At 41.8% G+C, this 26,755-nt stretch overlaps 2 protein-coding genes and 1 pseudogene across 4 annotated transcripts in view; 2 read left to right on the top strand and 1 right to left on the bottom strand.

The window, feature by feature from the left end:
* The first annotated feature begins 10,214 nt into the window (after positions 1 to 10,214).
* On the top strand, positions 10,215 to 25,375 carry LOC309794917 (uncharacterized protein). Of its 2 annotated transcripts, none has more exons than XM_082606861.1 (4): positions 10,215 to 10,333; positions 12,839 to 12,906; positions 20,653 to 20,779; positions 22,160 to 25,375. In XM_082606861.1, the coding sequence occupies exons 2-4, from the start codon at positions 12,892 to 12,894 to the stop codon at positions 23,842 to 23,844; spliced, it is 1,827 nt and encodes a 608-aa protein (XP_082462987.1). In that variant the 5' UTR covers positions 10,215 to 10,333; positions 12,839 to 12,891; the 3' UTR covers positions 23,845 to 25,375. The 2 variants fall into 2 exon arrangements, with proteins under 2 accessions (XP_082462987.1, XP_082462986.1); XM_082606860.1 differs by having other exon boundaries at positions 20,653 to 20,806; positions 22,160 to 25,374.
* On the bottom strand, positions 14,580 to 16,330 carry LOC309794929 (synaptobrevin homolog YKT6-like; annotated as a pseudogene). The gene has a single exon. The product of its transcript is annotated as a synaptobrevin homolog YKT6-like (transcript).
* Positions 23,895 to 26,755, top strand: part of LOC309794821 (uncharacterized protein) — a gene marked incomplete at its 5' end in the record, with an annotated part of 37,250 nt that continues 34,389 nt past the window's right edge. The window contains one exon of the mRNA XM_082606702.1: positions 23,895 to 23,926. Within this exon, the coding sequence (XP_082462828.1) occupies positions 23,895 to 23,926 (32 nt within the window). The remainder of the gene's footprint in view (positions 23,927 to 26,755) is intronic.

The raw sequence follows: 26,755 nt of genomic DNA, 5'->3' as shown, positions 1-26,755 counted from the left end.
CAGGGGCCATGCTAATCTTCTCTGTATCGTTCCAATTTTAGTATATGTACTGCCGAAGCAAGCACTAAGTACGCGGGCCTCTCACTGTTGTGGCTTCTCCCATTGAGGAGCACAGGCTCTGGACGCACAGGCTCAGCGGCCATGTTTCAAGGGCCCAGCCGCTCCGCGGCCTGTGGGATCTTCCCAGACCGGGGCACGAACCCCTCGTCCCCTGCATTGGCAGGTGGACTCTCAACCACTGCACCACCAGGGAAGCCAGCAAGCAATAAGTATTTTTTTAATGTGAAATACACTGCCACGAATTGCTGAAATACACTGTCACGAATTGCTGAAATCAAATTCCTTAAAATCAGAAATGAAATTCAAATGGAAATCATAAAGAAGAAAAAACAGGTAAACCATTTTGGGTCAAAACTTAGGAGCAGGACAAAATCTGACTTCAGGGGAAACTCTTTAGTCTAAATGGACACGTTATAAACAAACAAAAAACAAAAAAATTATCCAAAGTGTTCTGGGTTTTTTGTTGCTGTTGTTTGGTTTTGTTTTTGACCACACCACATGGCATGTGGGATCTTAGCTCCCCAAACAGGGATCTGACCCGGGCCCACTGTATTGGAAGCGTGGAGTCCTAACCACTGGACGGCCGGAGAATTACCAAAGTGTTTATCTTAAGAAAATGAGGACAGAAAAAAAATTACAAAAGGTAAAATAAATAAATAAACAACAGGGAATTGGCTAACTAAAAATTAAACAGGTTCTAATGGAAATACAAATAGAATGCAACAGGAAAATATCTTATTCCACAGGCTGTCATGAAAAGTAAATATAATTTATCATACTAAATTATATTAAGGAAAAGAAAAGACAATTTTGCCATGGAAACAGGAAAGAAAGGGTCAGAACATGCTATATCGGATATTGGGGCTGACTTATTTGAAGGTCTAGAATAAAGTACGCTTTCCTCTTCAAATTTAAATGACCAAAATCAAGTAGTGAGGAAGCATTTCCCAACCATAAAATAAGGTTGAATAACTCTTGCTTCCACATTGCACTAGGAGCTTCACACCTGAGGTGCTGCTCTGTTTTGTGTACAGGCTTGGGGTCAGGGTCCTGAATTTCATCCAGCTCCAAACAAGTTCTCATGAATACACTAGGATGAAAGATAGATTAACAAATCACTTATAGTTTTATAAAGCCCTTGCTCAAAGGCTTCCATAACTGCTAATCCACCACCACACACAAATCAAGAGCTTGGTGGCCATTCTTTGAAAAGTCTGACATTCATTGAAAAATTAACACTTTGGAAGTATTTTGTGAATCAGTCACTGTGCTAAGAAATTCTATTAAACAATGAACTAATCCTTACCTCAACGTCTAAAATGGCCCTCTGTTGATTGAACTCTCCTAGTTCACTGACGATAAACAGTAATGAAAAGTAAAGCGTGCTTCTGCTGTCTGTCCAGAACCGCCCAGATACATGGACACTGGACAAAACCACCAGAGAAAGAGTGGTTACCGGGATGCCTGGAGAAGAGACCAATGACCAGAATTCCTTCTTCTGCTGGGCTTTATACTGTCTTAGGACCCCCTGCACTTTCCCTCCCGATAACCTTATCAGCCTAACCTAATCACATGCTAACCAATCACCACCCACAATCCCTTGACCGGATGCAATGTTCTATTGGGTGTTTACCATTCCTTCACACTCTCACTTTCTCTCAAATTTGTACATCTGAAACAATATGCTGTATTTTGGTCTTTGCCATTTTCTATGATTTTAAAACTACATACATATAACTATGTAATTTTAACAATATATACTATGTCTAAAATACTTATGCATATGTTGCCTGCGGGAGTGGCTGTGCATGAGTGGGGATAGTGGGTATATAGGAAATCTCTGGACTTTCTGCTCCTTATTGCTGTGAATTAAAAACAGCTCTGGGTTGGGGCTTCCCTGGTGGCGCAGTGGTTGAGAGTCCGCCTGCCGATGCAGGGGACGCGGGTTCGTGCCCCTGTCCGGGAGGATCCCACATGCCGCGGAGCGGCTGGGCCCGTGAGCCATGGCCGCTGGGCCTGCGCGTCCAGAGCCTGTGCTCCGCAACGGGAGAGGCCACAACAGTGAGAGGCCCGCATAATGCAAAAAAAAAAAAAAAGAAAAAAAAAAAAAAAAAAAAAACAGCTCTGGGGCTTCCCTGGTGGCGCAGTGGTTGAGAGTCCGCCTGCCGATGCAGGGGACACGGGTTCGTACCCCGGTCCGGGAAGATCCCACATGCCGCGGAGCAGCTGGGCCCGTGAGCCATGGCCGCTGAGCCTGCGTGTCCGGAGCCTGTGCTCCGCAACGGGAGAGGCCACAACAGTGAGAGGCCCGCATACCGCAAAAAAAAATAATAATAATGAAAAAAATCTTAACTTAGGAAAGTTCATCCTGTTTCCAAGCACCTACCCCGATACACTAGGTTAACTATAAAATTCTAGAATGGGCCCTCGGTGGTGTGGAACACAGCTGTGAAAACTTCCAGATCTTATCATTGTCAGCCTGATCTAGATCCCACCCTGTGAGTAAGTTACGTTATCATAGATGGATCCATTGATTAGATAAAGGTCCTTGCCTCCTTTCTCGGTCTCAAGATGCCTTCTCAAAGCCATACTTAGAAAATATACATGCACCCAATGTTCATTGCAGCACTATTTACAATAGCTAAGACATGGAAGCAACCTAAATGTCCATCAATAGAGGAATGGATAAGAAGATGTGGTATGTATATATACAATGGAATATTACTCAGCCATAAAAAAGAATGAAATAATGCTATTTTCAGCAACATGGATGGACCTAGAGACTATACATTAAGTGAAGTAAGTCAGATAGAGAAAGACAAATGTCATATGATATCACCTATATGTGGAGCCTAAAAAATTATACAAGTGTACTTATTTACAAAAGAGAAACAGACTCACAGGTTTAGAAAACAAACTTATGGTTACCAAAGGGAAAATTTGGGGGGGGGGTATAAATCAGGAGCTTGGAATGAACATACACACACTACTATATATAGATAGATAACCAACAAGGACCTACTGTATAGCACAGGGAACTCTACTCAATATTCTGTGATAACCTATATGAGAAAAGAATATGAAAAAGAATGAATATACATATAAAATTAAAATAAAAAAATAAATATCATCATGAACTCAAGAATTAAAAAAAAAAAAAAGATGCCTTATCAGCTCACTGGGCATTTTTGTTCCCTTTGCCCTCGAACACAATGCAATCACATGAGATCGAATCATGGGGGTCCATGGGAATTGATCTGGCCGGTCTCTCACCCACAAGACCTTAAGAGATATTTCTTTCCTGGTTACTTTTCTTCTGCATTTTGATTTGATCACATATGTATGTATCTGATACTATCAACTATAATTTGATATTTATCATTCCCAAAATTTTAAGAAATTCTAACATATATGTACATATTTTGAACACCATATATTATTTTCTGCAAATGTAAAATATTTATACACATGTCCTTATACTGTCTAATATTTTATGAGGACTTTTCTCCCAATTGTTTTGAAAAAATCTCCTTTTTACACATGTACCTATAGTTCATTGTGTTTCACCACTGTTTGTAATTTTTGTGTGTCAATGCACTGGACTTTTTGGTTATAATCCCTGATCCTATTGGTGAGCATTTATGTTCTTCCTTCCACTATCAATGCTCCCATGAATACACTTGGGCAATCTCCTTGTTGTTATAAACAGAAAGTGAGCAGTTGAATTGCTGAGTCATCATTTTCACGCATCTTCAGGTTTAGTTTGCATAATCATGTATCCCCTGAAGTGCTTAAGCCCAAAAACCTCACTAACTCCAGAGGAGAATCTCCAGTTCCCCACATCATAGGCACACTGGGTAACATCTGAATTTTTATTAGTAGTATGTATGTGAAAACTTGGTGGTGTTTTTATTTGCATTGACTTTATTATTAGCAATGCTCTATGTAATGTAACATAATTTTCATCATATGAGTTTACTAACCTGTGAATATTTTGTCAATTGTTTTCCAATTTATTGTGAATAGTTTCCTTTTATTTTGAATTGGTAGAAATTAAACTTTATATATCTGGATACAATTTCTTTCTGAGTGATGGGAATTATAAGTACGTGCTTCCATTTTGTAACTGCTTTTAATGATATTTTCAGACAAAATGTACCAGTTCTAATGTTATGAGAAGTAATTTTAATGTAGGAACTTTGTTTAAATCCTGGCTAAAAAAAATCAAAACCAATAAAATGTGTTTGAGTAACTTAGATTTAGAAGAATGTGAATATGAACTGGGTATTAAATGATATTTAAATTTTTTTGAAATAATTTTGTGTTATAAAGCCTCGGAGTCTTTTATTGTCTTTTATATCCTTAAATGATTACTTCCTAGAACTGATTTGATGGCTTCCAACTTATTTATTAGACAAATACATAATTCTACAATTTGCATTCAAGTCTATCATCTCCGTGTCCCACCTAACCCCCACCGAAAGGAGTTTGAGATGTGTGATCCAAGACTGGAAAAACATTGAACATTTTGAAGTGGTCTTAAGGGTAAACAGAGATTCACTTTCTCTTCCTGTGTCAGGTTCCCCCGTACAGCCACAACCAACAGGGTTCCTAATTTCTCAACATCTCAGGCTGGGATAATTGATAGGATTGTAAAATCCAATCAGCCAATAGGAGCAAGCCACGCCCCATGAGGGTCTAATAAAAGGCAGGCACATCGTGCCTGTGGACACTTCTGACTCTGAACCGCTCTGAGAGAGGACCTTTCGTTTGGGCTTCAAGATGGAATCGGGCACTGAAGACCTACACCCGCACAGCCCCTCCATGGAACACCCCACTGACCAGCTTCCCGTCCAGCAGGACTCCATTGAAGAAAGGGACTCTGATGCGGAGGAGAAACTATCCGAAGAAGAAGGCAAAATATTCTCTTCCCAGTTGCAACAGAACTCCATGGAAGAAAGGGGCTCAGATGTGGAGGAGAAACTATCCAAAGAAAAAGGCAAGACATTCTCTTCCTAGTGAAGAGACAGCCATGACCAAAGGCCAGATAGGGTCCTGGGCTGTTTGTCTGAGGCTGGAAGGAGGGATGGAATCAAGGATACCGAATTTGTGTTTTGTTGGGATTTTATTTGGAGATCGGTGATGGGAGACGTCCCCCAGCCCTATGGGGGCTTTGAGTATTCTGGCAGTGACCCCCCAGAACCATATTATTGCTCCAGTTCATGTGTCTGAATGCCCTCGGTAGAGAGAACTGCCCACAAATACAGGCTAGGGATGGACTAAGGGCTTCTGTGTCCCTCGAGGGAGGACAGTCATCTCAATCCCTCTTTTTCTCCAGGGTCAGAGCCCGAGACAGATGAGGAGGAGAATTCGAAGGAAAACGAGACACAAGACAGAAAGAGCTGCACTACCCTGTCAGGTAAGATTTCACTTTTCTGGGGAGGAGGGACAGGGCATATGGAGGAAGCCAGTCTCCCTGGGCAGGGAAGGGGGTGAGCTTTGGCAGCCAGGCCTTGCACATCCTGGACTGTAGGATGTGCAGATGGGACACGAGCTTTGGTCGGGATCCTGGCTCCTTGTGTGTCCGGGATAGGCTAGGTTTCCAGCGTGCCGGGTGCAGGCAGTCATTCAAACGGTCACTTGATCCACAGATTCAGAACGCGGCTCCAGTCCGGAGAACTCCAGGAAGAGGAAGCTCAATTCCAGGGATGGCACCTGCAAGAGAACAGGTAGGATCTTGCTTTTGGGTCCCCAGGTGTACAGAGAGAAAAGCAGGGAACCTATCCAGTGCGTGGGCACAAAGGGCTCAATGGCTGAAGCCGTTTGGAGACTCTGGGATCCAGGGAGCACTGGAGGGCCCAAGCTGGGCATAGCATCACCTCATTCTAGAGCTGAGGGGTCAGGGCAGGAGCAGGAGAGAGGCTGGGTTTACAGAAGGGACATTGTGAGATCCTGGGAATGGGGGTCCATGAGAATCGATGTGGCAGGTCTCTCACTTACATGCTTGCTCCACAGGGGCCTCTCCAGATGAGCGCAGTGAGACTTTGGAAAAGAAGAAACAGAAGGTCCTTGACTCTGGCCACAGCAGGAAGAGTGAAGAAATCCGGGATGCCCGCCCCAGGAGATCCCAGAGGAGGCGCCCTGGGCGCAGCAAGAGGCCCAGATCCAGGTCCCCAGGAGACCAGCCGCCTCCACTTCGGAAAAGCCTCTTGACCTGCATGCGCTCTATGTCTGAGGCCATTTATCAGAACATAGTTAATGTGTACAACCAGAAGGGCTATTCCCCGCTGCTCTGGGAGCAGCTGGCCCAGCTGCGGGGGCCTCTGTGCACCGCGGTGCTGACCATGTACACCATGGCCAACCAGGCGGCCTATGTCTTCCCTGCTGAGGGCTGGCTTGTCCCAGCCCCACTGCTGTCTCCCTGGAGTCCAGGCAGGGATGGAGGAGAAGGTCCGTGCTCCAAGGACAGTCTACCTCTTCCCTAGACAGGCTGTCAGTGGATCAGGCTTGATTTAAACTAAGGGTACCAAAGCCTATTCAGCAGAGACTGCAGTTCTGAAAGAGAGCAAAGCCCTGCAACTGCCCAGATTCTCCAAGGTGACTGGCAGGGCCAATTTTTCACACAGGGTGTTCCTCATAAACGCTAGAACTTGGGGTGGTCATAGGAAAGGAGTTTGAAAACTTGAGTCAAAATGGTGAAATCTGGGTTTCCTTGAGGACGAATATTACAACACTTTTAACATTCGTGTTAGACAATTGATGCGCCTTAGGACAATCAAGTTGCTGTATTAACCCCCCAGGCCTCTTGCCTCTCAGGAGCGCTAGCGCTGAGGTGCACATTCTACACTGGCTTTATTTTATAGTGAGGAAAGTCAAGCACTATTTTATAATGAGAACAAATATCAGGGTGTAATTCATATGCATTTGCATACTTTAAAGTGTAGCAAAGTAAACATATATTCGTATCCTCCCCCTTTTATTCGGAAAAGGCTGTAGCTCTTCCCTCCTTCACCTCCAGTCCGTGGAGGACAGATATCCACAAACCTTTAACAAAATCTACCTTGAGAAATGTTTATATTTTTCAGTTTGATGAAATGAACGTGATGCCACCACATGTTTTTGTTTGCTTTTTATTTACTTTAGATAAACTGGAAGTCAAGATATATGAAATGTTTTTTGACCATGTGTATTTATTCTTCATCTGTTTCACCTTATGTACCTACTTTTAAATTTTCTCCTACTTCACAGATTTCAGTTTGTTATATTTCCTAGAGGATATTAAATATAATATAGATATAGTCATTGGCTTTATATTAATATAGTTATATTTAATTCTATATACTCTTTGATTTGCATTTTACACTGGGATCATGCAGTCTCAGCATGTAAATGTATATCATTTTTATGTAAGAAAAATAAAATTAAAGTTTTGAGAATCTGTTTTAGCCTTTGTCTTATTATTCCCATGTCATTTAGTGATGAAATAGTAATGTTTTCATGTATTGTATACCTGAATACAATCCCATATGGGATTAAAATCCCACATGGAATTTCTTTTATTGCATGTGTGGGTAGCGAAGCAGTGTTCTTTTCACCTCTACTTCATCTCCACCTTGACTTTCCTACACCTACCAGCTCTTATTGTACGTAAGCTTAGCAATTTATCATTCCAGTAAATGGGGCCAATTCAGTGATATTACATTACAAATCAGTTTGCACCCATGACATGGCTTCAAATTATACGAAGTAAGTGATTACGTATGTACAAACATTTGAATTGACAAGTTACACTTGGAAACTGAGGATGCAATTACAAAATGATGAAAGAAAATAAACTACTTAAGAATAAATGTAATAAAAATGTGTGAAGGCTGCCACTGTCTCCCAGGCTGGTGGGATCACCAACCTGCAGCGGGCTGTAACCCGGGCGGGGCGCCAGGCGCCGGGGGCGACAGGAAATCCAGTTTTCCCTTGAATAAAGGACATCAAACTAATTACTACATTGGGCTTCCCTGGTGGCGCAGTGGTTGAGGGTCTGCCTGCCGATGCAGGGGACACGGGTTCGTGCCGCGGTCCGGGAAGATCCCACATGCCGCAGAGCGGCTGGGCCCGTGAGCTATGGCCACTGAGCCTGCCCGTCCGGAGCCTGTGCTCCGCAACGGGAGAGGCCACAACAGTGAGAGGCCCGCGTACCGCAAAAAAAAAAAAAAAAAACCACACAAAAAAACTAGTCACTACATTGCTTTGTCATTTGACATCATTTTACTAAAAAAAAAAAAAAACAGATGAAGGAATACATAGAGCAGGTTCTGGTAGGGTTCCTGGAGCAGTAGCTTCTGTTCCCCAGCAGGAAACTCCCTCCAGCTTCTCTGTCCAGAGTTTTTAATCAGGGTTTTATTACCAGGCATGATTGGTTAAATCACCGGTCATGTGATTGAACCCATTCCCCAGCCTCCCTCCTCTCTCCAGAAGTTGGGCAGCTGCATGTTCCAATCCTCTGATCACCTGGTTGGTCTTTCTGATGTCCAGGCTCCCATTCCATAGCTTTGTACGGAACCCCCATTCAGAGTTGCCTTATTAGTGTAATAGCAAAGACACTCCCATCATTCAGGGAATTCCAAGGTGTTTGTTTTTTTTTTCAGTTGAGGAATACTTGATTTACAATGTCGTGTTAGTTTCTGGCGTAGAGCACAGTGATTCAGTTAGTGGAAATTCCAAGGGTTTCTGAAGTTTTGCACCGGGAGCCTGGGACAAAGGAGATATGTTTATTCACAACTGATAAATCAGTGACATTAAAAATTCAGGAAGGGAGACGCAAAAGGGAGGGGATATGGGAACATATGTATATGTATAACTGATTAAATTTGTTATAAAGCAGAAAAAAACACATGAAAATGATTAAAAAATAACTCAAACACCAAAAAAATTCAGAAATATGCCAAATTGCATAAGAAAAGTTAATAAGCAGCAGAACTACACTGAAGATGACATCATTAGTAGTTGATATTTGGGAAATGGAAATTTCTATCAAAATGGTCTTACTCTTTTTTTTTTAAATTTTTATTTATTTATTTATTTATTCATTTATTTATGGCTGTGTTGGCTCTTCGTTTCTGTGCGAGGGCTTTCTCTAGTTGTGGCAAGCGGGGGCCACTCCTCATCGCGGTGCACGGGCCTCTCGTTGCGGAGCACAGGCTCCAGACGCGCAGGCTCAGTATTTGTGGCTCACGGGGCTAGTTGCTCCGCGGCATGTGGGATCTTCCCAGACCAGGGCTCGAACCCCTGTCCCTTGCATTGGCAGGCAGATTCTCAACCACTACGCCACCAGGGAAGCCCCAAAATGGTCTTACTCTTGACATCCTATAGCATGATACAAGTCAAAGGAAAGAAAAATCTGTACAGTAAAATACAAAAATGTGGTTGAATTCCTTCCTAAAGCTTGTTTCTCCAGTTCCTGACTATAGCCGACTCCTTGCTCACAGTCTCCAACGGAGTACCTCAGACAATGACGGGTTTGGGGTTGAAATTTTTCCTCACTGATCTTTTTGATGCCTCCAAGTGAATGGGGGACAGAAGTTTAAATTATGCTCTGGAGGGAAGTGAGTATATAACTGCACATTCCGCACAGGCACAATTTTGCCTTTCCTGTCACTCCAGTTTCCATCACCTACTCTAAATAAAACTCAGGCTTTCGCTTAATTAAATAAAAAGCTGTAACTGCCTGGGGTCTCAGAAGTTCCGGGATCACGCCCACAACGCCAAACCCCGCCCCCAAGGTCCCAGCGCTCCTGCCGCCCTTGGTGGATCCGCATCTTCATTCGCTCGCTGTTTTCACGTAAACCGTTTTCAACTCTCCGCTTCCAATACAAGTGGCCCGCCCATCTCTAATCCTGCACGTAGCCTGGCTCCAAAGGACACCAGACACGTTCAAAGGATTCAAAGTAGAAACGCGGAGCCTGTCCGCAAGGAAGAGGAACAGACCAGAATCTTCCAGGGGCGGGTGCGGGGTGGGTGTCAGACCCGGCTCCCCCAAGGAGGCTCCACCAGAGACACCGCCTCCACCCGCCGGAGCGTCCGAGACGCGCCCCTTGACGGCCCCGGCCCCGCCTCCGGCCCCGCCCCGGTGCGCACGCGCAGTTCCCTGCAGACCCGGAAGCGGATCCCGCGGAGCGTCACGGGCACTCAGGACAGTTAAAGTGTCGGTTTTTCTGGAAATTGTGCTATGCGGTCTTTGGGCACTGCTCCACCACACCCGGGTTTCCGGGGTCTCCCGGTAAGTTAAAACCCCTGAACGCGCTCGTCGATCTTGCTCTGAGTCTGCTCTTTCGCCTGTCTCGGCGTTGGCAGAAGACTCGGTTCGGGTCCCAGGAGTCTGGGTCCGGTTCCGGTTAAATCACTCTGAGGCAGGTACCGGCCCCAACTTTCTGCCTTCGGTCCATATAGACACTGACTTCCTGCAGCGATGTTTTCCTACTCTGACTCCCTTTCTCAAACCTTTGTGTGACTCCTGGCTCCCCTCCCCACTCCCATTCCCACCCCACCCCACCCCACCCTTCGTCGGGTAAAGTCCTGACTCAGGAGGTGGATTTGCGCTCTTCACCTCCCTCCAGGGAGACCAGTGAGGGAATACAGAGGCGGAAATAAATGCAGCTAGTGAGGCATCAGAAACATTGTGGAGACTGACCACGACCACCACCCCCCGCCTTCCCCCGCCCCGCCCCGCTCCAAATCTTACTCCCTTGGTTTGAATTCTCTGCTGGGTTATTTCGGTTCATTTGGTAGGGGACCAACGCCCTGTGCCTCACCAAAACTAAGTTCTTAGGTTTGGGTTTTTTTTTTTTTCTTTTTTTCTTTTTTTTTACAGTGATGAGAAAAATGAGAAGGGACTCCTGTCATGTTGGTTTCTAGTGTATGAGATACTGTCTGCTGTGTTCTGTATTTTTTTATTTTATGACTAACTGTATGGAAAGTTGTCAGGAAGGCCTTTGTCAGAGGATGGATTTAAAAAAAAAAGAAATATTGTGGAGAAAGACAAAGGACAAAGATTCTATACCTTCTCAATAGGTTTCAGATTCATCCTTTCCTTTCGTATGATGCTTTCTATCCCACACGCATCCTTGAATCTTTGTCCACACTGCCAATGCAGGGGGCCTGGGTTCAATCCCTGGTCAGGGAACTATATCCCACGTGCTGCAACTAAAGCTTCCGCAACTAAAAAGATCCCGCATGCCGCGACTAAGACCCGACGCAGCCAAGTAAATAAATAAATACAATTTTTTAAAAAGGATATCATCTTACTACTCAAACACCTTGTTTCAAATGGCCTATAAGTAGGCCCCACTGAATGATGAGGAGCTGGGTAAGTCAGTTACTATAAGGTAGGCTTTCAAATTTTGTTCAGGAGAGATCTCAGGAGATGGGTTGCCAGCATGTGGAACCGAATGCAAGCTACCAGAGTGGAAAACATGTTCCCTTTTACACAGAGCTTACATTCTTTTAGGGAAAATAGATATGTGAATATTTTAAAACATACCTTGTTAAATGAAATAATAGAAGCATGCGTAAACTGCAGAGGTGAATAATTCTTTCTGGGTGGGATTAAATGGGACCGTTTAGGGGAAAAGAAAGAATCAGAAGAGGCAACTCTTACACCCATTTCATCTTAGTTTATTTTTATTATTCAAGTTGGATTTAAATAGTTTATATTAATTTAACAGCTAATAAAGGAGAAGCAGCATTCCAAAAGAAAGTAAGTGTGTTGTCGGGGTGAAGAAGAGAATATTAGCATCCTGTAATGTTGCTTGGATGCAGAGCGTGATGCAGAGTGAAAGAAATGCAGGCAAAGCAGGGGTCCTGTCACCAGGGGACTCACGACATATTCTCTCCTAAGGAGCTTGATTTGATCCTGTTGACACGAAGAGGTCATTGAGAGGCTAAAACAAGATACTGATAGGTCAGTGTTGCATTTTAAATAGTGAACTCTCATAAGTATTTGGATTATGGATTGAAGGAAGAAGAAATCACAGGCAAGGGAAACTTCCCAGATCTTTGAAATTATCTGAGTGACACATGAGGATGCGTGTGGGGTAGAAAGCATCATACGAAAGGAAAGGATGAATTTGAAACCTATTGAGAAGGTAGAGTCTGTGTCCTTTGATGATTTATTAGATGTAGGTAAGAGGACAGGATGGAGTAATTGAAGATGATACATTGTTCCCTGGAAGAATAGATACTGTGCCACTAATTAAGTCGAAGAAACAAGTATAATTACAGGTTTTAGGGTAAATCTTAAGTTTAATTGTGTCATCTCTTGGCATTAAACCCTCTTAGGGTTTCCCATCGCCTTCAGGACAGAAATCTGAAGTCTTCAGTAGAGCGTCAGCAGGGAGCTCTGGAGCTGGGGGGCCCTTCGGAGTTGCTCCCACTTGTCGGATGGGACAAGCCTCCTATCCTGCACCAGCCAGTCACTGGATGCTGGCTTCCTTGGGAGGAGCCAGGGGCTGGGACGAGGCACTTGCCTCTGGCTGAGGGCCAGGTGGACAAGGACGGCGCAGTTGCAGCGCAGCGGGCGTTCCAGCAGCAGCAGGGAGGGCTTCCTGAAGAAGGGGGTGACAGGCTCACTGACTGGTCTCCTTATCGGAGGTTATTCTGTCTGCATCCGTCCTGTTGCTGTGGCCCTTCTCTCCCCCATATTAAGGTTCTCCCTGTGTGTATACTTGTGGCAGGGGAGGGAGGTATGTTGATTCTAAGCATTTAAGAACGTATTTTTGTCACACAGAATAATCCTACCTGAGAAAGAAGCTCAGAGGAAGAGGACAGAAAGGAGAAAGAATGGCTCTTTCCCAGGTGAAAGTCATATTCTTTGTGGACTGTTCTCTCCTTCCTAAAATGACACGTTTTGGACGCGCTGAGCTTCTTGGTCTATGAAGTTTCCTGTCTAAAATATTTAATCACACACAGGGCCTTCCCTCCGTCTCCTCTCACCTCCCTGCAGATTCCATGTCACTGTGACCCAGTGACGGGGAACTTGGGAAGAGCCCCCTTTCAGGTGGTCATCCCGTGAAAGGTTTATACTGAGGTGTGGACTGGAGATGGGGAGTAGGCTCTGTGGTGTCAGTGAGGTAGGGCAGTGAGGACTGTTTAGTGCTCCCTTCTGGTGCCCTTTCAGCTCCATAGAAACCAGGATGAAAGAGACTACATGTGTAAGTGATGTGCTCCTGTGCACAGATACCTGAGGAGGTCTGGGAACGAAGACTGATATGGGGAAACATGCTTTGTCAGATTTTATAAGTGCCTTTGAAGTTAAGTGAATCAGTGTGTTTCTGACTCCAAAATATCAGTACTTTAGAATAAAATGGGAAGTTCCAAAATAGAAATAAGGTGTAGAGAGGGTGTTTTAGTACATAATTTGTTTTAAAAAGTGGAATCAAATTAATTGTCTAACAGGAACGGCTCTATAAATTATTCACACAACATTCATCTCACAAAGACCCAGGTGTTCCTGTAAGGACTCTCATGCAGCAGGCGTTTTAGATTAAAATGATCATAATTTAGCCAAGAAATAGGAGCAGAACTTTCTACCATCAGAGAACCTGGAGCCACATTCTGATTCTACTAACTGTTGTTCAGGGTTATATTTTTTTAAATTAGACATCTCATGTATGTATATTTGTGGTTCAGCTCCACATAGTGATGCGGTTTAGAGACTGAGAAGTAAAACATCCGCTTCGCTATCATGTCTTCCACCATCACTTACTGTCTCCATTAGGTACAACTGTTAGCTCTTAGCCCAAATCTTATAAAAATGCATTTTATATTCTAAAGTGATTTTAGAAAATATTTTTTGGTAAATGTTTCATTATGGTATTTTATTCTGCAAATTAAAAAAAAATTTATTGGAGTTGCTTTACAATGTTATGTTAGTTTCAGGTGTATGCAAACTGAATCATTGTACATATACATACGTCCACTCTTCTTTTTTTTAGATTCTTTTCCCATACAAGCCATTACAGAGTATTGAGTAGAGTTCCCTGTGCTATACCTCACGTTATTAGCTGTCTGTTTTATATATAGTAGCATGTATATGTTAATCCCACTCTCCCAATTTATCCCTCTCCCCCATTCTGCAAATTTAAATATTTACATGCCATATATGTTGGAGTTACTTTCATGTTAGTAAACATAGAGGTGACTTTCTCTTTTATTTCCATTGGACTATTCTCTTAATGAAAACACAAGGGTTTTCACACTTTTTACTGTTAAAAAAAATGCCATAGTGGCTGCTTTTGTGCAGGCCAACTTCAGTACAGATGTCTAAGGATTTCTCCAGATTGGGCAGCTTAACCATGATTACTGCATTAATGATGGTGTTTCCGAGGAAGAACAGACATTGCGTACTAAGTAAAGATTTTTTTTTTTTTTACGGGAGTCACTGAGCTTTATGGTTTCATTCGGCCCCCAAATACACTTTTAGGGGACCTCAAATTACTAGACATGTGAATCTGAATGTTCCCTCCCCACCCCCAGGTCTCTTCCACCCTTCAGTTCCTCCCATGAGCTCCAAAGCCAAAGTTGAGTCTGTCCCACTCGGGTCGTTCCACAGTGGCCCTGCTCCCTGGTGGCTGCAGTTGTGATGTGAATGATGGTGATGTTCCAGCGCAGGGGCCTCTGCCAGCTGCTATCACATGATCGCACAGCATGAGTTTTGCTTCCGGGCCGTTTTATAGAAGGCTTTAGACTGTATTCCCAGCACTTCAGACTTGGACACCAGGGCATCTAGCTTCCTGCCACGCTCTAACAAAAACTCCATGGTGTTGTGCAGGATGATTTTGGTCTCATCTAGTTCAGCCTGCACTTTAGGCATGGGGTCAGCTTCTTAGGGGTTCTGGTATCTACTGAGGTGACCATCCAGGCCTGCGTACTGGATGGTACCAGGGATCCAACTGGCCAGTCTATCCTGTCGACCTGCTTGGAGAATTCATCTAGTACCTTCTCCAGCAAGGTAAACACCACCTGGGATGAGTATTCACTGTCAGCAATGACTACTCCCACCAGACTGTCGTTTCTCACGTAGACATGGCACAGATATTCTTGTTCTTTGATAGAAGCTCTGCTGCCTTTCGAGGAGCGCTCCACAGTCAGCTGACTTGTGAAGGTCGTGAATTCCTGAACGCTGGACCTCTGGAAGAAGCTGAAGGAGGACACATCGTACGCGGCTTTGAGCAGCACCGCCTTGGTATAGCCTTTGTACAGGACGCTGAGGCTGTACAGCTTCATGGTGCCGCGCCCTCAGGCTGGCTACCCACCTGGCCATGGGACCAGCTCGCAGGGAGCAGCGTGGCGCTGCCCCCCAGACCACCACCGGCTCCTAAGAAAAGATTTTAAATCAACTGTTTTAAACATACTCCGAGAGCTACGGGAAACCATGAACAAAGAACTAAAGCAAAGTGGGAGAACAATGTTTCAACAAATAGAAAATATCAATAAAGAGACAAATTATAGAAAAGAGAAGAAAAAGACATTCTGGAGCCCAAAACTACCATAGCTGAAATTGAAAATTTATTACAGGGTTTTGACAGCAGATTGACAATCAGAATAAAGAGTCAGTGAACTTAAACATACATTACTTGGAATTATCCACTCTGAGCAGAAGAAAGGTAGAAAAAAGAACAATGAACAGAGACTAAGAAACCTTTGGGGCACTCTCAAGAATACTAGTATAGGGGACTTCCCTGGCAGTCCAGTGGTTAAGACTCCGCACTTCCAATACAGGGGACACAGGTTTGATCCCTGGTCAGAGAACTAGATCCCTGAATGCCGTGTGGCACAGCCAAAAAATAAAAAAGTAAAAGAAGATGCACATGGTGATTCTTAATTAAACAATATGGGCACAAAATGAGAACTTGATAAACATTTGTTAAAAAAAAAAAATACCAGTATACATATAATAGGGGTCACAGAAGGAAAGGAGAATGGGCAGAAAGAATATTTGAGGAAATAAGAGCTGAAAACCTCATAAATTTATTTAAAAACTACAAATGTAGGAAACTCAACAAATTTCAAGTGGATAAACACATAGAGAGCCTGGGCAACACACATAACCAACTGTTAAAAGACAAAAAGAGAATGGGGAAAATAGCAAACAGAAACGACTTCTCGTGTACAGGGATCCTCAATAAGATTAACAGCCTATTACTCATCAGAAACTGGAGGCCAGGAAGGAGTCTGATGATATATTTAAAGTTTGAAAGGTTAAAAAAAAAAAACTACCAGGAATTGATTATTAGAGAAAGTATGCCTTAAAACTGATAGTGAAATTTAGAGATGCCTACATAAACAAAAACTGAAGGAGTTCATGCTGACTCACTTATCCTACATGAAATATTAAATGGAGTTCTTTAGACTGAAATGAAAGGATAACAGCAGTACCTCAAAGCCATGGGAACAAATAAAGAACAGTGGTAATGTAACTATATAGGCATACCTAAAAGCCAGTATTATTGTATTTTCGATTTTTAACTCATTTTTTCCTATGCAACTTAAGAGACAAATGTGTAAAACAGTAATTGTAAATCTGTTACTGAGTGCAAAATGTATAAAGAAGTAATTTTTGACCATAACAATATAAAGGGGGACAGTATAAGAGCAATTGTTATATGCTGTTAAAGCTAAGTGAGTATGAACTGGAACTCAGATATTACTTTAATATAAACTAATAAACTGTAATTTCCAGGGTAACCACTAAGAAAATAATTTTAAAATATACAGAAAAGTAAATAGGAAGGGAATCCAAATGTTATGCCCACAGAGACACAAAGAAGGAAGCAAGGGAGGAATTACAAAACAAAGAAAATATTGGACATATAGAAAGCAAATAGCTAAATGGCAGAAGCAATTCTTCCCTTGTTTAGAGTTACTTTAAGTGTAAAAAGATTAAATTCTAAATTAAAAGGCAACAATTGCAAGAATTTTAAAAAAATGATTCCACTGTATCTTTCTACAAAATGCTCACTTTAAGATACTCAAATAGGTTGAAAGTGAAAGGGTAGGGAAAGATATTCCATGGAAATAGTAACCGATCCTAGCTATGCTAATATCAGACTAAATAGACTTTAAGTCATAAAATTGTTACCAGTGATTTTTAAGGACATTATATATCAATAAAAGGATCGATCCATCAATATGATGAAACAACCATAAATCATATGCACATAACAACTAAACCCCAAATATTTTGAAGCAAAAATTGAAGAGAGATGGACAGTTCAACTATAATAGTTGGAGACTTCAGTACTCCCCTTATAATAAGTAGAGCAACCAGACGGAAGACCAATAGGGAAATAAAGGACTGAGCAACTCTGTAAACCAACGAGATGTAATAGACATGTACAGAACACTCCATGTGACAAAAACAGAGTGCACTCAAAATTAATAATAGAAGGGATATCCTTGATCTGAAAAGGCATGTTTATTAAAATCCCACAGCTAACATACTCACTGGTAGAAGACTGAAAACTTTCTTATAATGTTAGGCAGAAGACAACGAGCCCCATTTTGCAACTATACTTCGATATTGTACTGGAAGTTGTAGCCATACAAATTAGAAAGAAAAGAAATAAAAGGTATCAAAATTGGAAAAGAAGTCAAACTATATTTACAGGATACATGATGTCATATTTAGAAAGACCTAAAGAATCCTCAAAAAACTACTAGCGATATAAGCAAATTTACTGAAGTTACATAGCAATACTCAATATCAGTTGTATTTCTGTACCTAGCAATCAACAAATTCAAAGTAAAACAGTTGCATTTACAACAGCATCAAAAAGAATAAGAATTTAACCAAGGAAATGGAAGATTTATATAATGAATACTACAAGTGTTGCTGAAAGAAATGAAAAAAAACTTAAATAAATGTAAAGATATCCTCTGTTCATGGATTGGAAGACTTAGAGTTGTTAAGATGGCAATACTCTCCGAAGTGTTATGAAGATTCAATGCAATCACCATCAAATCCCAGCAGTCTCTATTGCACAAATGGAAAAGTTGATCCTAAAATTCATATTGGGGATTTCCCTGGTGGTGCAGTGGTTAAGAATCCACCTGCTAATGCAGGGGTCACGGGTTCGAGCCCTGGTCCAGGAAGATCCTACATGCTGAGGAGCAACTAAGCCCATGCGCCACAACTACTGATCCTGTGCTCTAGAGTCCGTGAGCCACAACTACTGAGCCCGTGTGCCACAACTACTGAAGCCTACACACCTAGAGCCCGTGCTGTGCAACAAGAGAAGCCACCACAACGAGAAGCCCGTGCACCGCCACGAAGAGTAGCCCCCACTTTCCGCAACTAGAGAAAGCCCGCATGCAACAACAAAGACCTAACACTGCCAAAAATAAAAAAATAAAATAAATTAATTAAAATAAAATAAAATTCATATTAAATTTGAATAGACCCCAGATAACCAAAATAAATGTGAAAAAAAAAAAACAAAGTTGGAGGACTTACTGTTCCCAACATCAAACCTTACTACAAACCTAGAGTAATCAAGACTGGGGTTCTAGCATGAGGATAGAAATACAGATCAAAGCAATAGACTGAGAGTCCACAAATAAACCCATACCCATGTGGTCAATTCCTTTTTTTTGCCAGGGTGCCAAGAATATACAATGGAAAAAGAATAGTCTCTTAAGTGGTGCTGGGACAACTGGATATCCATGTGAAAGAGAATGAAATTGAACTTCTGCCTTTCTCCATATAAATAAATCAATTCAAAATGAATCAAAAACTAAATATAAGAGCTAAAACTATAAAACCCTTAGATGGGGCTTCCCTGGTGGCGCAGTGGTTGAGAGTCCGCCTGCCGATGCAGGGGACACGGGTTCGTGCCCCGGTCTGGGAAGATCCCACATGCCGCGGAGCGGCTGGGCCCGTGAGCCATGGCTGCTGAGCCTGCGCGTCCGGAGCCCGTGCTTCGCAACGGGAGAGGCCACAACAATGAGAGGCCCACATACCGCAAAAAAAAAAAAAAAAAAAAAAAAAAAAAAAAAAACCCTTAGATGAATGCATAGGGGTAAATCTTCATGACCTTGGGCTTGGCAGTGGATTTTTTTGATACGACACCAAAAGCAAAAAACAGAAAGACAAAATACATAAATTTGTCTTCAACAGAATTAATAATGGTTGTGCACTGAATGACACTGTCATGTAAGTGAAAACATAATCTACCAAATGGGAGGAAATATTTGCAAATCACATATCTGGTAAGGGTCTACTCTCTATAGAGTATATGAACGCCTACACATCAGCAACAGAAATACAAAGAACCCAATTATAAGATGGTCAAAAGACTTCTGGTAGACATTTCTCTGATCCTAAAATTCAAGAATAGAAGATATAGAAACAGCCAAGAAGCACATGAAAAGATGTTCAACGAACTTAGTCATTAGGAAAATGCAAAATTAAAACCACCATGAGACATCATTTGGGACTTCCCTGGTGGTCCAGTGGTTAAGAATCTGCCTTCCAGTGCAGCGGACATGGGTTCCATCCCTGGTTGGGGAACTAAGATCCCACATGCCGCTGGGCAACTAAGACTGCACACCACAACTACTGAGCCTGCACACCACAGCTAGAGAGAAGCCTACGCGCTGCAACAAAAGATCCTGCATGCCGCAACTAAGACCTGACGCAGCCAAAAATAATAAATAAATTTTAAAAAAAGAGATATCATCTCACACCCACCAGGATGAGTATAATAAAATGCAAAATAGCAAGTATTGGTAAAAATGTGGAGAAATGAGAATCCTGACACGTTGCTGGTAAAATGTACTGCTGTGGAAAACAGTGTGGCAGATCTTAAAAAGTTTAAACAACGTGATTCTAATTCCTCTCTAGGTATATACCCAAAAAAATTGAAAACAGGTATTCACACACATATTTGTACATGAAAGTTCCAGCAGCACTATTGACACTAGGCAAGAAGTGGTAACAAGCTAAATGGCCATCAAGGGATGAGTGAATAAGTAAAATGTGGTGTAGTCATAGAATCAAATATTATTCAGCCCTAAAAAAGGAATGTAGTACGGATACTGTAGGAATGTAGTACTGATACTGTAGGAATGTAGTACTGATACTACATCATGGATGAACCAAAAACACCATTCTAAGTGAAAGAAGCCACACAGAAAAGCTCATTTCGTACCATTCCATTTATATGAAAATATCACAAATAGGTAAATGTGTAATGACAGTAGACATTAGTGGTGTACAGGGATGGGGGCAAAGGAGAATGGGAAGCGATTGCTTAACGGGTGAATTTCCTTCAGCAACCATAAAAATGTTTTTGAACTAAACAGGTGGTGTTTGTGCAACATTGTGAATGTACTAAATGCCTCTGAGTGATACCTTAAAATAGCGAACCTTATGTTACATGAATTTCACCTCAGTTGAAAAAAAATCGAGAAATGTAACTTGCTCAAAATTATCTTATGGATCAGTCAGAACATTTGCTCTAGCCAGAGCTGCTTCTGTAATTTTGTGTCAAACTCAGAACTCTCTCCTTGTCCACTTGGTGAAATGTGCTTTCCTTTCAGGGACTGTTGACATTCAAGGATGTGGCCATTGAATTCTCTCAGGAGGAGTGGGAATGCCTGGACCCTGCTCAGAGGACCTTGTACAGGGACGTGATGGTGGAGACCTACAGGAACCTGATCTCCCTGGGTGAGGATAACTCCTCTCCGGAAGTTGGTAACTACTGTGTATCTATGCATTTTCCCTTCTGAGTCTTTTATGAGCCCCTAGCATGCTTGTGAGAGTTTCAAAGCTCTGTTCTTGAGAGAGTAATTGAAGCTGTTTGGATTCAGAAGGAAAAGCCTTCATAATGTGGCTTATGACTCTATAACTTCTCGTTTCTTCAGATGTTCTGCATTCATGCTTGATTAGTGGTGGTTGCAGAACGTCAGCAGTCAGAAAACCTTATGGCAAATTAAAAAAAATATGTCATTCTGTGGTTTCACTCTTGTGCTTTTGATTCTGTAGTTCTTGGAAGAGAGCTAGATATCTGCATACTTAAAATAATCTAAGCATTCAGGAGGCAGTCAGTTGACTAATTTTTATAATACATTTCTAGACCCAACTATAATTTTCTTTCTTCTTAGCTGAACAAAGAGCTGGACATGTGTTCTGGAACAGCATAGCATGTCATACTCCATTTTACTTTATGAATTGAAATCTCTCTTAAGCTGAATATTACCTCCATTTTAGAACAAGGGAAAGAGCCCTGGACTTTGGAGGGCAAAGTGAAAATAGGGAAAAATCCAGGCAAGTGGGAATATATCGAGATGTGAGCTCAGGTGGGCACAAAGTAAACTGCTCCATTAAATCTTGTTTAGGAAATTCTCCTCAAATGGGAAGGATATGTGGAAGAATACAAGTTTGTTTCTTTTGGGTGCTCAAAGGAAATCCCTCCCACACACTAAAACTTGTCACTCTGTTATTCAAATATATAAAAGTTTAAGCTCCCACTCTACCGTGATGCTCCAGCTCATTCAGAGCTGAGGAAAAGCTTTGTCATGACCTACAATACTCTATTTTCTGACACCATTGACCATTTTGGTGCCTTGGTTTGAGAGGGACTGAGATGCCTCTCTCTGGAGTCCTCTTTCCCCTTGATCTCTTTTGGTTTTCATTTAATACATATCAGGGCTAAGTCCTCTGTAGTCCTGACCGCAGGACCTATTTAGTTTCCTTTCATATTTTATATCCTTGGAAGAACTCAGGAGATAGACAAAGTTCAGTGATTCTCAACATATATTTCACTTTTCCTTTTATATGTTCCTTCTAGAATGTAAATTCTTTCTTTGGTTTTTATGGAAAAATCCTTTAGAATGCCAGAGACTATTATTTTGTATAATTGTGGTTACTTATTAACTTACCTGCTAGATTTATCATGAGTTCCTAAAATATTTTATTAATTATTATTGTGATATACAGACTTTTAAAAATATCTTTTTCTTATATATTTCCACATGTTATTAAACACATTTTTTGTATAATTATGTAATTCAATATAAAATATTTATTTTCCAACTGATTTAATAGGAAGCCTTTCTGCTGGATTTGCAATCAAGGAATTGTCACCAAGAGAGGACATTAATAAAGGAGAATTATGCCATCTAGTGATACTGGACAGAAATGACAACCATGGCATCAAGGATTTTGACCTCAAGGAAGTCTGTGCAGACGTGCAGGAGTGTGAGAGTGAGTGGGGATACGATGCAGGAAATGACAAAGGAGTGCTTTTGACCCATAGCAAAAATCTCAGTCATGGAGAAGATCACAATAATAAATCCTTCATTAGTTTTCCTCAGAGTGTTTCTCTAAGAAATAATGCACGTGAACATTTCACGCACGACAAGCCATTCATAAGAAGTTTGTTAGCAAGGAAGAATAACGTCAGTGTTGCTGGAAGCAGAGACCTCAGGTGTTTGGACAGTAGACCTGGAGGGAGCCCGCAGGCCCAGGCGGCTCAGCTGCAGAGGTTTCCAGCTGAGGAGGAAGTGTGTGCGTGCGGTCAAGTCGAGACGCCAGTCAGCAGTGGCTCCTCAGTGTCAGCACTTCACAGAATCCCTCCTAGTGTGGAGAACACTGTGTCACCTGCACAACACAGGAGAACCCACACTCGAGAAAAATCTTACAGCTGTAATGACTGTGGGAAGGCTTTTAGCAAGAGCTCAAACCTCAGGAATCACAGGAGAATTCATTCTGGACAGAAACCTTACAGATGTAACGTGTGTGGCAAAGCCTTTAACCAGTGTTCTAATCTCACTACACATCAGAGAGTGCATACAGGAGAGAAACCATATAAATGTCATGTATGTGGCAAGGTCTTTAGTCGAAATTCACACCTTGCAAATCATCAGAGAATGCACACTGGGGAGAAACCATATAAATGTCATGAGTGTGGTAAGGCCTTTATCCAACATTCACTCCTTTGGAGTCATGAGAAATTGCATACTGGTGAGAAGCCTTACAATTGTAATGAGTGTGGCAAAGCCTTTGCTGAGCGGTCAAGCCTTAACAAACATAAGAAGATCCATACTGGAGAGAAACCTTACAAATGTATTGTGTGTGGCAGAGCCTTTACCATGCGATCAAATCTTACTCAACATGAGACAATCCATACTGGAGAGAAACCTTACAAATGTAATGAGTGTGGCAGAGCTTTTACCCAATTTTCACGCCTTGCTAGGCATCAGAAAATGCATGCTGGGGAGAAACCACACAAATGTAATGTGTGCGGCAAGGCTTTTATTGAACTTTCACAACTTTGGGGTCATGAGAGAATTCATACTGGTGAGAAACCACACAAATGTAATGTGTGTGGCAAGGGATTTACCCAACGTTCAAGCCTTATGGCACATCAGAGAATTCATACAGGAGAAAAATCTTATAAATGTAAAGACTGTGATAAGGCTTTCATCCAACGTTCACAACTTTGGGGTCACGAGAGAACTCACACTGGAGAGAAGCCTTACAAATGTAATGAGTGTGGCAAAGCTTTTACAATGCGTTCATATCTTACTCAACATAAAACAATCCACACTGGAGAGAAACCTTACAAATGTAATCAGTGTGGCAAAGCTTATACCCAATTTGCAAGCCTTACTAGGCATCAGAAAATACATACTGAAAACAAACATAAACCTAACATATGTGGCAATACTTTTATTCAGAGCTCAGGCTTTGGGGATCATCAGACAATTCACAGCAAAAAGAAACCTTAAAAGGTAATGATTGACACATAACTTGTGCATCAGGCTGAGAGACTCCCATCATGGAAAAGGAAGACATACAGATGGCCAACAGGTACGTGAAAAGAGGCACATCCCTAATCATCAGGGAAATTCAAATCAAAACCACAGTGAGCTACCACCTCACATCTCTCAGAATGGCTGTCATCAAAAAGACAACAAATCGCAAGTGTTGGTGAAAATGAGAAAAGGGAACCCTTGTACACTGTTGGTAGGATTGTAAGTTGGTGCAGCTACTATGGAAAACTAAATGGTGGGTCCTCAAAAAATTAAAAATAGAACTGCCATATGATCCAGCAATTGCTCATCTGGGTATTTACCTAGAGAAAAAAAAAATACTAATTCAAAAAAATATATGCACTTTGTTGTATGTTGTATCATTATTTATAATAGCCAAGTTAAGAAAGCCACCTAAATGTCCACTGATAGATGAATGGATAAAGAAAATGTGATACATATATACACATACATACACACACAATGGAATATTAGCCATGAAAAAATGAAGTCTTAGCATTTGTAACGACATGGATAGCTCTGCAGGGTATTTTGCTAGGTGAAATGTCAGAGAATGGCGTAGCACATGACTTCACTCATATGTGGAATTTAAAAAACAAAATACAAGGAAAGTAGACTCATACATAGAACAAATAAATGGTTGCCAGAAGGTATGAGGGAGGGTTCGAGGTGTGTGTGAAACAGGAGAAGGGCTTTAAGAAGTACAAATCTGCAGTTACATAATAAAGCACGGGGGTGTAATATACAGCATAAGGAATATAGTCAGTAATAATAACTATATGGGGACAGATGGCTACTAGACTTACCGAAGTGATTATTTCATAATGTATGCAATTGTTAAACCATTATGTAGTATACCTGAAACAAAATATTGTATATCAACTGTGTTTCAGTGAAGGGAAAAAAAAACTCCATCATGGAGAGATACCGTGTAAAAATTTCAGAAATAGGGATAAAAATAATCTCTTTTTTGTGCTTGGAGTTGATGAAATAAAATTTGTATTTTAAGGAAAGACAAGAAAAAGTTAAACATAAAATTCTCTCTCTGTTTGTTTGGGCCCCCTCCCTCCCTAAAGTGCGGCGTGCATCTGCGTTACACATCAACCACAGCTCCTCAAACGTGGGAGTGCCTGCCTGCTCGACCATGAAGATCAGTTTATTTTTTTCTTCTGACACTAGTGATTTAACTTCTTAAAAGAATACTGTTCTTTCCCAACTCTGTAGGAGGTCATGGTGACTTGCTGCTCGCTCTGTATGTACTAACCTGGATATGTATCCTTGGTGAACTTTATGAAAAATTATCAGTATGTCATTTTGATGAACGATGCTTTGTCTTGAAAATGAATACAACTGTGCCTTTGACTTCTAACAGGCAGAACGGTTCTCAGAGCTTTATGAGAGTCTGTCTCCCAAGTTAGAATCCTCAGTTTGGCTCGAATAAAATTCCCTTTTTTTCCTTGATTCTTAATTGAATTTGTTGACATTTTCTTGTTGTACTCAGTATGATATCAGAGACACCTATCAGAGGACACCTGGAGTCTACCCCAAATCGATGCTTGGTACCAGCATGGGTCCTTTGAGACACATCCACTTCTCGGTACTCCTCAGCTGCTTTGGTGATTTCTCCTGATGTTCAGACATCATTGCTTTACATGACATCCTGAATTCTATTCGAGCTGTTTTTTTCTTGGGACTTGGAGTCGTAAGAGGGAGTATGGTACATTCCCTAGGCAGGGACCTGGGGGGGAACTTTGGAGTGAATTGGGTTGGCTGGTCTTTTTAAAAATTTGTCTTAAATTAAAAAGATTATATATAATCTGAACAAACCATTTGATAGTAGAATGAGAGACTGAGAAAGGAACGCTTACTCCTTCCAGCCACAAGGCCTTCTCAGGTGATTGAGAACCTAGTGGACATATTTGAGGATCAATCCTTTAGATGTGCTGCGGTCCCACAAGGGACCCCACTACAACCATTAAGCAAATTCTGCTCGCCGCCGAGGGGCACAGCAGTTTTTGCTGGAGGGAGAAACCGAGACATGTAAGAGGCTCAAACCGACCCAAGAGTAACTCCTTGGGGAGCTAGACTCAGGAGCAGCACACATGCGACCCATCACAGTGCCCTCAGAAAGTTGTTCAGATTATATCTGAATTAGGCTCCCAAAGTAATAAAGAGAAACTGCACTTCAAAGGCTGAACATCTCACTAATAAAACAGCCACTCACTGGAACTCTGGCCAGCTTCGTGTGCAGTTGGAACAAAGCCAATACTTGCAAGCATTTAACTTTTAAATGGCCAGGATGGCACTCTATTGACACTCCAAAACTGTAGAGAAAGCTGGTTTAATCTTTTCAATTCTGACCTTGGGAGAACAAAAGTACTCCCAGGAGAAAGCTTAAAATTTACAACTCTTACATATCCTTGAAATGTAGCCCACGTTGCCTGACCTACAGCCTTGGGTCAATTAGTAGAATTTAAAGCTGGAAAAAAACAAAGGAGGGGGGAGGGGGAAGGACTTTTAAACTGAAGCAGGAAAACTGAGATCTCTGTCTAGGGGACTTTCCTGGCAGTCCAATGGTTAAGACCCTGTGCTTCCACTGCAGTGGGCCCGGGTTCAATCCCTGGTCGGGGAACTAAGATCCCACATGCTGTGCAGCGTGGCCAAAACAAAAACAAAAAAACCAAAAAGCTCTCTGTGTCTATCTGGATGAATGTATGTCTATCTATACATAATAAATGTGATATGTCCCTAACTCCAGATGGTGTTATTAAAATTAACTTCTAAAGGAGCTCTATTGAACTGACTTACAAGTAAGTGCTTACAAATCAAATATTTGTAAATGTAACTTAAACTAGCTCAAAATTTC

The sequence above is a fragment of the Mesoplodon mirus genome (assembly GCF_964341445.2).
Source record: "Mesoplodon mirus genome assembly, chromosome: 19".
NCBI classification, from domain to species: Eukaryota; Metazoa; Chordata; class Mammalia; order Artiodactyla; family Ziphiidae; genus Mesoplodon; species Mesoplodon mirus.
This window is presented reverse-complemented; position numbering and strand designations above follow the sequence as displayed.